Genomic DNA, 12688 nt, shown 5'->3' on the forward strand with positions numbered 1-12688 from the left:
CCGGGACGCTGAATAAATTTAAGGAGATGGACAGATTTTTAATGAGTAACGTGTTGAAAGGCTATGGGGAGAGGGCGGGAAAGGCTCGAAGGGCTGAGTTGCCTACTCCTGCTCCTAGTTCTTATGTAAACTGACCTTCCTAGAAAAGAGCAGTCAGGCATCACCTTTCTGCTCAGTGAAGGGAATAGGCCAGCTGCCCACATGCTCCCTTTCCCAGCTCCAGTCAAGATCAAAACCATCACTTCAGAAATTATGGCTGCAAAATGCAGATCCCTTCATTCCGTGGGATCTAGCACTGAACAGTCCCAAAAGCTGGGGGAGTCAGGAAGAAGATGCACAGGTAGGGGAGTCTTGGTGCTGACAAACAAAAGATGCTTTTGCCTCAGGGTACAACATTGGACTTTCCAAAGGTCCCTTTTACTTGCATGATTTTTTTGAACAGACCCATAGTTTTCATTTTTCATTTGTTCTGGAACAGATTTTAGTTAATGTACATCTTTCTCTGTCATTAAATCACTATTCTAGAGTCAGACAGTTTGAAGGTCAGGGCACTCACAAACATGAAGAAATGGGTTTTCTTGGGGGGCAGGATGACCGGGGCGGGGGGGGGGGGGGGGGGGGGGGTGTTGGAGGGAGCGGAGAGGGGGCTGTGGAAGGAGACCATGAATATTGGCAGCCCTAATCTGAGCTTCCCTTCCCACAACGGCACCCCCCCACTTCCCATCTCCCCTGCTGAGGGATCCATGGTCACTCTGCCTCTTGGTCCATTTAGATGTTTGCACTCAGCAACTGTACTGGCTAGAGATTCGAGTAAGAGACATTTTGTGGTAAAGGACCTCAAAATGCTTCCCAGCCGGAAAGCTTGTGGGTTGAGTGTTTTTTCCCTCCCCTTACCTCAAGCCCTCTGACTAGTGTGCAGTGTGATTTAACTGTCCAATGAGAACCATTGATAAGCCCAGACCCCAGATACTAAGCTGGGCCTTTTCCTGGTGGTGCAGAACAGCTTTTCAGGAAGGCCCCAGATCTCTACATCCAGAAACACTGAATAAGGAACATTCAGATTTACTGGTAACTCCTTGTCCGTGCTGTGGAAGAACCAAGCCTGACTTCAAGTGAACCAGTGCACCATAAACCACTATATGAACAGGGTATAATTTAACTCAGCCTTGAATTTCTGTCTAGTGCAAACACACAATCAGACAATTGTTAAAAGATATACAAAAAGGACATTTGACTCTTGCTCAAGTCAAATTGGCACAGCTACCACAAAGACCTGCCCTCTGGGGGACAATCTGCTAAACTGCGAGAGGAATTCAAATTCAGTTCATTAATTAAACAGCAATAAAAGCTTGTCTTCATAATGGTGACCAGGAAACTATTGAATTGCCATAGAAACCCATCTAGTTCACTAATGTCCTTCAGGTGACAAAATCTGCCGTTCTTACCCAGTCTGACCTAGATGACTGCAGACCCACAACAATCTGGCTGACTCTTAACTGCCCTCTGAAATGGCCTGGCAAACCACAAGGTTGTATTCAAGGCAGCGACTCACCTCAAGGGCAATTAGGGATGGGCAACAGAAGCTGGCCTTACAAGTGGCAACTATATCCCATAAATAAATTTACTCTCCTACTTATGCACCAAGGCATGGTTAAAAATTGGATGGAATGATTCATGTGGTATCATACACTGAGGCTCAAAAGGGAATAAGAACATAAGGTACAGGAGCAGGGGTAGACCATATGACCCATCAAGCCTGCTCCACTAATCAATATGATCATGGCTAACCATTGGCCTCAAAACCACTTTCCTGCCCGCTCCCCATATCACCAGTAAACATGCTAAGGACGCAAATATCTCCCAATGTTTCCATGGAACACCAACAAAAGCAAGGGATTGGTGAGCACAACACAACAGTAATTCTATTGTGCTATACACGCATTACTCTAGGGATCTGACTAATTATTATTCAACATCAAGCTTTGATGAGCAAGAGTTTGTTATCTTTCAGCTAAGGGTTTCTGCAGTTTATAAGTCGCATCCTTAGCCTTCCTAAACCCCACAGTATTTGTATTGCAGTTGAACACAGCCAAGCTGCACTCAACACAAGAAAACAAAAAGCAAATCTATTTTCAATGTTGCTGTTTACATTGGGAAACAGACTTTGGAAAGTATGAGTTCTGTGCTGCCAAGCTAGAGTGTGGTGCAGCTGGCAAATCAAATAGAGTTCAAATGATGGGATTTTGTAAACTACTACATACTCTTCCAGGGGAATCCCACCTCTACCATCCACCTTTTCATTTTATGCCATCAGTATAGCAGACTGCAAGCAGTGAGAGAACTTCCATTACCTGTTCACTTAAAAAAGTTATTGAACCCACTTCCCCCATCAATCCCTCTGCTGCATTTACTTTCCCCTATTCCCCACCCACTCCCATCAAAACTACTTCAATTCAAGAGAAAAATCCTGACTCATCACTGACATGGGGCTTCCTGCTCCCTACCAAAGGTAACCTCAGAACAGAACACTTTCAGGTGAATAACTAACTAGGCCACTCCTGCATTGGACGCTCTGTTCTGACCTTGGCTCCAAGGTCGAGGGGGCACCACAATCCAAAGACACCTGGTGCAACGCTCTAGTCCCTGGATCAAGCTTAGTAAGAACATGAAACCCCAAGCTAGAAGAGGTTTTCAACTAGCCAGTAAATTTCTGTTCAATATTTGGAGTCTTCTACTCCAACTGCAGCTCCACTCCCTCCTCCCGCACCCCACCGGAACATCCTTACTCTCAGCCTGCTGGTTGAGAAAATTGCAAGTTCACACATATACTAGACTTTTCTCAAACTATATTATTACAAAGTACTGAATAGGATGACAAAACACACATCCTCCTGACTATAAATACAACTCGACAACCTGCAAATGTGTTTGTTAACTTACAGTGGAAACCGTCTGCTGTCTGGGTACAGTTTTGAGGGTTACGGTATAAGTTCAAGAGCGCAATGGTCTGAAATACAAAACGTAACAGGTTTTGACACCACATCTCTAAAAATATTCAACTTAAAACCTACTTCACGCCCTTTGACTTGAGGGTAGACTGCAAATAGGGAGCTGAAAAGAAAAAGTTAATCCCTTCAGAGTGATGAGTCTTCATTTTCATCAGAACCCATCTGACAAAGCTGTGAAGATATGGAGATATCATGATATAACAGCAGCAGGACCACCAGGTCACATCTCAGAATCATAAATTTGCCTAAGATGGAAGCTCACAAATACACATTATAGTGAGCACCATCTACAAAATCATTTGCTTTTCTGGTGCATTTTGTTTTAAACACGTCAGGAAGTGCAGCCACAGGACCACTGAAATTAACAACAGCTTTACCACAGCAGCCCTAGCCCCAGACTCCAGGGCCTCAAGTTCAGTCAATATGGGAAAGACTGTCCTACTTGTAATTTTATACCATGAGATCCCCACAAATTTAAGAATTGAGGTTATTCAGAGTCAGAATACTGGTCTTGAGTTGTTGGCATATCTCAGCAATGCATGGTACTGAAAAGCCTCTACTTACCCAATGTGAGCTCACATTACTGAACCATCTCCAGCACCAAAACTGGTGCCTAGAAGCCAACGCTTTTAGCACTCACTAGCCAGGGTTTGATGTTTTCTGAGACATTCTCTTTAACGTCAAATTAATTACGTGCAGCCTTCCCAACTCTGGAAACTGGGATAGGACTTACAGGTGCCCATGAAGACTGTGCCAACCTATGTGCACACTTAGAGATTTGAATAGTAGTGCTTGTTGGGAAATGAACATCAAGCCCTGGATCAATGCCAACGTTATAGTTACACCTCATCTTTGCTTGAACTGGCCTCAAATCAGGTGAGACCAACAGATACTGCTCTACAAAACGGCCAAACCCCCAGATCTCCAATGGTGGGACTTACAGTGTGAGCCGTCTGCCGTCTGCGCACTATTTTGGGGATTACGGTAGATGTTTTGAATCAAGATGGTCTGCAGAAGAAAAAAAGGAAATCCCATTGACTGCTGCACATAATGGAGAGGACTGCGGAGTGGAGAGAACTCTGACATGATCATAAACAATGCTACATTCATGAGGCTACCCTGCATACAGCTCAATGTAACACGGCAGCCTAGAGGTAGAGACGCAGCAAGAGTCAATGACGTGGAAAGAAACTCTTCATTGGACTGGAAATACAAGTTACTTTGTGTCAGTGTTCCTTGGTTTAGCTAGTTTTACAACCCAATCCTGCAGATTGCGCCTTGTTCCCCTCCCCAGGGTGGGCAAGTTTAAGTACTTAAATGGAAATCTCCACCCCACTCTCCTACCCCCAAAAAGTTAAAATTAAAAGCAGCTGTAATTGCCTTTATCACTAGCAGCAGCACATGGGGGGGGGGAGATGGGAGAAGATGATGTTAATGTCCCTGCAGCCCAAACCTGAGCCTGAGCAGGCATGCTACAGTCGCCATGTTTAATAAACGTGGACATGTTGGAAAAGTTGCTTGCAGTCATGGTCTTAAAATGGATGCGGATGGGATCACGCCAAGAGCAAAAAGCAATAAATTTCCGAAACTCAACTCAATCTGCAATCATAGGGAATGCACATTAAAAAGCAGCTGCTGGGTGGGATAGGAGAGAGGTTTTGAGGACTTTGATGGAATTCACAAGCGAAGGTGACCACGACATACTCTTCCTTGCTGTAGGTAGAGCTCAGGGCAACTTCTTTTCAAAAGCAGAATTCCCATCTCACCCAGAGATTGAAGTGAAACTTGTGCTGTCCAGTTCACTTGGAAACTTCTTACACCCACAAGAGTCAATCCTGTACCCAAATGTTTCACAAGGACAAGTCACTGCAGGGATTCAGCTGTTGCCACAAAGACTTTGGCTTACTTCAGGAGTGCAGTTCTCATCCTCGTGCACAGTTCGACTGCAGCAACCTTCTGCTACCTTCTAGTAGTCAGAACCGTCAGCAGCACCTGGCTAATAGTGCAAAGTCAGCACAGCCAAGCCCTTATGGCCACCCAACGTTCATGCACTTTTGAGAAAGGGCCACTGGAAAATGATACCGATTCCTCTTTGAAAGATCCTGCAGTATTTAACTAGGGAAATTTCACCAGGATGCAAAAAAAAAAATTGATACAAAAAATTCAAAACCCCATTTTTTAGATGTTCTTAAAGCTCCCAATAATAGAAGCTGCAATGTGAATGGAAGGTTTTAGCAGGGCTAAGTTATTTTAAAAGGGGAAATAACTTGGTAGCAGGGGCAGTTACAAGCAGCTGGCATGATAGGAAAGCTGTGTGCAAGTGGCCACCATCTCAAAACAAGCACAAGGGTGCCACACAGATGTTAATATAGGATAGAAAAGTACAACTTTAGCCAGGGGCTTCCCTATCTGTTCTCAATCAAAGCCAGAATGCCCTGGACACAGACAGTGATGTATATTTTAATGTAGCGTATCGAAAAGCAAGCAGCACATCACAAGCAGCACCCGAGATGAAAGGGCAGACAAAAATGCTTCGAGGTAGAGGTGCATAAGAGGTTCCCATTAATTCCACATGCACCCCATGAAGTTGCAGAAGTCACCTCTGATAGTTCAGCAATAGATGCATCATCTGATGTAGTATCTAAGCAGGGGCAGGAAACAGGCCTGGACCTTTGTGGTATCAACTCATGTGCCTAGTTTTCTGAAGTGAGCAGGGACAGCTCATCAACATCGATCAGTGGCTCCTGCTACAAAATATACATGCACACAATATTGGATTCACACTGCTGTCCCTCATAGTTAATCAGTCTAATGACAGTCAAAGACTGATTAACAGAATCTCATCTGGTTCACTAATGTCCTTTAAGGAAGGAAATCTGTCATTCTTACCTGGTTTGGCCTACATGTGACTCCAGACCCACAGTAACGTGGCTAACTCATGAATGCCCGCTAAATAAGGGCAATTAGGGATGGGCAATAAACACTGGATTAGCCAGTGACACCCACATCCCTTAACCAATGAAAAAAAGACCGTCATGGCCAAGGATTGCAAATAAAAACAGGCCAGCTTGGTAGAGACCAGCAGTGGCTGGCAGCAGCAAAACTGTACACAAGGAAGAGGGAAAAAGAAAAATGGTTGCAAATCTCATGTGCTTGGTTGTACAATAATTCAACTGTAACAGAAAGGGAGCTCAGCAAGTGCGAAATGCTTCTCAAAGTTAACTCAAAGGATTAACAGGCTGCTGGGACAGAATCAGGAAAACTGATAGTCTTTACCGCAGTGATTTGCAAAATTAAACTGCAATAAAGGCAAAATGTCCATGCAACAGTTCAGACAGGAGGTGTGGAGATGCCATGAGAAGAGAAATCCAAACACACAAGTTGCATCACTTTATTTAATGACAAATTTGAAAGGCACTCTGACTGATGAGTCTGCGATCGAGAGTAACCTCATGGATGTTGCAGGAATCAACATAGTACCAACTTGAACCATATTCCTATATCCGTGAGGTGCAGCTTTCAACCCAAAAGAGACTAATAAGGCAATGCCCCAGGATTGATGCACTCAATCTGCATTCTTCTTAAAACTGTAGTCTGGGGACAAAAGCATTTCCACAGTTAACTCCATCACATTAAAATCTACAACAGGAAAAACATTCTGCCGGTTCCAACAGTTGTTGTAACAGATTTTGTAACAACGCAGTTATGAGGCTGCAGAGATGCACTCTAACAATGTAGCTTCAATGGGGCAGAGATGCGCTTGAACAGTGCAGCGTTACAATGGGACAGAGATGCGCTCTAACAATTACAATGGCACAGAGATGCGCTCTAACAACTACAATGGCACAGAGATGCGCTCTAACAACTACAATGGCACAGAGATGCGCTCTAACAACTACAATGGCACAGAGATGCGCTCTAACAACTACAATGGCACAGAGATGCGCTCTAACAACTACAATGGCACAGAGATGCGCTCTAACAACTACAATGGCACAGAGATGCGCTCTAACAACTACAATGGCACAGAGATGCGCTCTAACAACTACAATGGCACAGAGATGCGCTCTAACAACTACAATGGCACAGAGATGCGCTCTAACAACTACAATGGCACAGAGATGCGCTCTAACAACTACAATGGCACAGAGATGCGCTCTAACAACTACAATGGCACAGAGATGCGCTCTAACAACTACAATGGCACAGAGATGCGCTCTAACAACTACAATGGCACAGAGATGCGCTCTAACAACTACAATGGCACAGAGATGCGCTCTGTCAGTGCAGCATTACAATGGGACAGAGATGCGCTCTATCAGTGCAGCATTTCCATGGGACAGGGATGCGCTCTAACAGTGCAGCATTACAATGGGACAGGGATGCGCTCTAACAGTGCAGCATTACAATGGGACAGAGATGCGCTCTATCAGTGCGGCATTACAATGGGACAGAGATGCACTCTATCAGTGCAGCATTACAATGGGACAGAGATGCGCTCCATCAGCGCACAATTACAATGGGACAGAGATGCGCTCTATCAGCGCACAGTTACAATGGGACAGAGATGCGCTCTATCAGCGCACAGTTACAATGGGACAGAGATGCGCTCTGTCAGCGCACAGTTACAATGGGACAGAGATGTGCTCTAACAATTACAGTTACAATGGGACAGAGATGCGCTCTAACAATGCACAGTTACAATGGGACAGAGATGCGCTCTAACAATGGAGTGTTACAATGGGACAGGGATCTGCTCTATCAGAACACAGTTACAATGGGACAGAGATGCGCTCTAACAATTGCACAGTTACAATGGGACAGAGATGCGCTCTAACAATTGCACAGTTACAATGGGACAGAGATGCGCTCTAACAATTGCACAGTTACAATGGGACAGAGATGCGCTCTAACAATTGCACAGTTACAATGGGACAGAGATGCGCTCTAACAATTGCACAGTTACAATGGGACAGAGATGCGCTCTAACAATTGCACAGTTACAATGGGACAGAGATGCGCTCTAATAATTGCACAGTTACAATGGGACAGAGATGCGCTCTAACAGTGTGGAGTTCCAAGGAGCAGAGATGCGCTCTAACAGTGCACAGTTACAATGGGACAAAGATCCGCTCTAACAATGTGGAGTTCCAAGGAGCAGAGATGCGCTCTAACAGTGCACAGTTACAATAGGACAGACATCTGCTCTAACAAGTGTAGAGTTATAATCAGGTGATACATGCCATACAGTACTTAGTGGCTCCAGTTTGAGACTTCAGCTGTCACTAAATTCATGATGTGGCATGGTAAATGTGGAGGAAGCAGAAAAAATGATGAATTGAAACAATCTTATTTACAGATGGAATTAGTCTCTGGTAAAATGTAAAACTTTCGATCAGGTATTTGGGGCTTTTATCAGCTGGTGACCAAGAATCATCACAGGAAATGAAAGGAAATACCAAGGGTTAGTCTGTGCTTGAATTCAAAGGATGTTTTTCATTGATAACTTAGCTGAATCCCAGTATAAATAGACCTTTTGAGGTCTGTTTGGGCAATTCAGATTTTTCTCAACTATTCGCATTTTCCTCTTTACCCGGAGTCAAATACCGAGCATTAGCATTTGCCATTCAACGTCTTACAGCAACAAGCCCTCAGTTAGTCCACCACACAAACTTGCCCAATGGCCATGTCTTTTCAAGCAGTAAAAGAGTTAGCCTGCAGAGAGGGCGGACTGCAGATTAATTCTATACTGCTCAAGATAGTAGGGAAAATATCAATCCAGCACTAGCTCACTGGCAGCAGCTACACCACTGTGAATTCTGCCACATAACAATGACCCCTCTATAAGGACAGAGGAAGGCCATTCAGCCCCTTGAACATATTCTGCCACCCAGCTTGTGGTGGTTACAGGCAGTATCTGCTTGGAAGTTTTGGGAGCTTAGAAATGATCCTATGCTGATTTGATCTCCGGAGCTCAGGATCATTTAAACATTAGGGTCAAGCTTGGCCAACCCAAGAATATTGTAACCACATGAGCAGGTTGATGTCTTTAATCAGGAGGCATTGTTTCTTTAAGAAGGAAACTTGCACTGCACGCCAAATCCTAATTTCATTCAATCATATGGAAACATTTCCTGATCAAAATCAGGCACTAAAAAGCCCCAGCCCCAAGCAGGTTTCTATTCTCAAAAGTTAAATAACAAAACATTCAGTTGTTCAAAATCAATGGGGCTGCTCTTCCCAACATATGAGAATCTCCACAACATGAGTAGAGACAGTAACTTCCAGAGCAGGTTTGGGTCAATTTCACTTTGTCAAGACCCCTTACCAGAGATAGCTTTGAAATCAAAATGAGATTTAAAATCAAATTATAAGCTCAATTACATATGATAAACAGAATCTGAACAATTAGTTAGTAGCCAGTTCAACAACCTCTGGAGACAAGAAACATGGGCACTCTCAAAGTACTGCTCAGGTGCTCCCTGGGTACAGCTTGGGCAGGATTGTGGATTTAAGTACCCATTACAGAACTAAAAATCAACTTCACTCCTCATCACTCCTGCCTTTGGCAGTTGGGTGGGGTAGAAGAGGAGAGGGGAGCAGTCTGATCATAGATGATTATTCACCAGACTATGGATGAGGAAAGTGCTGCATTTAATTATGGGAAACTGCACGTGGGTTCGAAAATAAAAGGCAGACAAGCAGAGTAATCAGCAGTACTGAATCCAATAAGTTACTGCAATCTAAAGGTCATTATGTGACTTTAAAGATTGATGTAATATCACATTGTACAAATGTAAGCCTTTAAAACAGAGTCAGTTCACTCAAACAGTGGCATGTACATTCAGGGCTGATAACTAATGAACTATTTTCCCAGTCAACAGAATTGAAAAGCAGTTCAAATATACAGGAGGGGACATATCAGCACCAGCTAATCTACTCATGTTGCAAGATGGATGCAAGTCCCTGGAAAGCAGGCAGAGCAAGGGGGGCATCGCTGATTCTGTGCAATCACAGCTTTTTCTGCATCAACAGATATGCTGTGGACCAAACTGCAGTCACTTGATGGATTCACACTGGTTAAAAAGGAAAGCCCAAGAGCTGGAAATGACATGAGCGGCTCTCAGCATTGGCACAGCACAATTTTAGAAGTCAGAAAGCAAACGAGGAGTCTGGCTGCTCTTCCTAAGGCATTTCTTTTTTGAGCTTCACAAAAGGAGAGTGGATTGGCCACTGGTACCCAAGTTCTCAGGAAAAACTATAAGCTGGACACTTCACAGGCCAGCTCAGCACTCCGACTAACAGACAGCCGGCTTCCAGAACTGCACTCGGAGCCGTGGTTCCAGCATTTCAAAAGGAGACAGACAAAAGGCAAGAATGGTCCTCCAAAACTGAACAGATTCACAGCAGAAAGCAACAATCTTAGCAATAGGAGATCATGACAGAGCTTTAAAGCAGTGTATACCACCTTTGGTTAGTGATATGTTTGACTGGCAGTTCTCAGTGAGCTATTGAATATATATATACAATATTCACATTATGAACACGCTGCAATCTCACCTGACTGAAAGTTGGCTTGTTGTGCAAACGAGAACATCTATCTCCATGACGACAGGCTCCAATTTTAAAATAAAACGAACAGTTGACCCTGTTATAAGAGGACACATTTATTCAGTACAGCGTTCCAATTACAGCATTAACACAATCTCAGTATTTCCAAACATTTCATATTGGGTTTTGATATTTGTGCTCCATGTGACCCCAGAACCCTCATACTCTGCTTTCAGTCAAGGACTCCTGCAGACAACACCACAAAGTTAGAAACTGTTTGAAGTAATATTTGGGGCAATCAAACCGAAAATCCCCAAGGGTCTGCCCTGCTGACGTAAATGCAATGAGTACAACTCTCACCCACACGCCTCAGGTCCCTCGCCCAAGGGGTGGGTCACCTGCCTCATGAAAACATGAGAAAGTGACTATGAGAAGCAGCCCAGTCGCTGCAGCTCTGACAGGTTGGAGACAACCGCAGAGCTTTTAATATTTGGTGGTGGCAGAGCTGGTGGGGGGAATGTGATGGGAGGCGAGGTCGTTACACATCACTGCTTACTCTGAAGTTGCTAATTTAAAAGTGTAATTTATCACCTGACAGAGCTCTAAGGCACGGAAAAGAAAATTCCACGTTCCAGATTTAATACAGGCTCCAAGATAAGTAGGGGATAAAATATGATTGGAGTGTAATTCTTGTACTTGACAAGCCAGGAATGTTGATCAAATCCTACTTACAAAATGTCAAGCCCTTCATAAGTCTGTGCTGTGTTACCGTAATTCACACCTGTCCAAGTAATAGTTAATTTTACCCAGGATTATCATCTGTAAAAGCTTTCCCACTACTGAGCTTAAGGTGATTGGCTTGTGTTTGCTAGCTTAATTCTTGCACCCTTTTTTGAACAGGGTGCAATGCTTGCAATTCTCAAGTCCTCAGGCACAAATCTCTATGAAGAATGACTGGAAGGTTATGAGATCAGTTCCCCCATAATTTCCACCCTTAATTCCCTCAGTATTCTTGGATGCATCTCATCCTGACCTGGTGATTTATCAACTAAGTACAGCCAGCCTATCTAATGCTGGCTTAAATTGACTTAAGGACAAAAAACAGCAACTTGTGGTAACTGGTTGTTTATCAGGCTGAGGATGGTGTTCTCCAATGGTTGGTGCTAGGACTGCTGCCTTTTTTGCTATATGTAAAAGACTTGGACATTGGAAACCGAAAAGAATTTCAATTGTTTGATGATACCAAACTTGAGGAATAGTAAACGGTGAGGATTATATGAATTGCCAGCAACAGGAAAGAGACAGGTTAGCAGAACGGGCACACAGGTGACAGCTGGAATTTTATACAAAGAAGTGTAAGGTGATGTATTTTGGCAGAAGGGATAGGGACTTATTGTCACAGTTCTAAAGGACGCGCGGGAGCAGAGGGACCTGAGAGTTCGTATGTATAGATCTTTGAAGCTGACAGGACATACTGAGGGAGTGGTTACAAAGCAGATGGGATCTTGGGCTTCATAAACAGAGGTATTGAATACAAAAATGGAAGTTATGCTAAACATTTATAAATCTCTGGTTAGGTCACAACTCGATTAGTCCATCCTATTCTGTTCATCACACTAAGAATATTTTAAACACATACATGGGCATTGCTGGTTAGGCCAGCATTTATCGCCCATTCCCAAATGCCCTTGAGAAGGCGGTGGTGAGCTGCCTTCTTCAACCATTGCAGTCCCTGTGGTGTAGATACGCCCATAGTTTGTAGAGCAGATTTACCAAAGTGGTTCCAGGGATGAGGGATTTTAACTACAAAGTTAAGCTGGAGAAGCTGGGGCTGTTCTCCCTGGAGCGAAGGGGGCTGGTGGGGAAGTTTTATAGACGTGTACAAGATTATGACAGGTTTGTATAAGATCGTCCCCATTAGCTGATGGTGCAAGGACTAAGGCACATATTTAAGGTTTTCAACAAGTGATGCAAGTGAAATGTGAGCATAGAAACTTATGAATTAGGAGAGGTGTAGGCCACTCGGCCCATAAAACCTGTCCCACCATTCAATAAAATCACAACTGATCTGATTTCTCCACATTCCTGCCTACCTCCTATAACCTTTCACCTCCTTATCAAGAATCTAT

General features: G+C 43.8%; 1 protein-coding gene across 3 annotated transcripts in view; it reads right to left on the minus strand.

Moving 5' to 3' along the window:
* u2af1 (U2 small nuclear RNA auxiliary factor 1) overlaps positions 1-12688 on the minus strand; it is a 65706-nt gene that overhangs the window by 38717 nt on the left and 14301 nt on the right. For all 3 annotated transcript variants that reach the window (XM_041211842.1, XM_041211841.1, XM_041211839.1), the window contains exons 2-3: positions 10569-10656; positions 2941-3007 (exon numbers count right to left, since the gene is read on the minus strand). In XM_041211842.1, the coding sequence (XP_041067776.1) occupies positions 2941-3007; positions 10569-10656 (155 nt within the window). The remainder of the gene's footprint in view (positions 1-2940; positions 3008-10568; positions 10657-12688) is intronic.

Source organism: Carcharodon carcharias, chromosome 18, assembly GCF_017639515.1.
Source record: "Carcharodon carcharias isolate sCarCar2 chromosome 18, sCarCar2.pri, whole genome shotgun sequence".
In the NCBI taxonomy this organism is placed as follows: Eukaryota; Metazoa; Chordata; class Chondrichthyes; order Lamniformes; family Lamnidae; genus Carcharodon; species Carcharodon carcharias.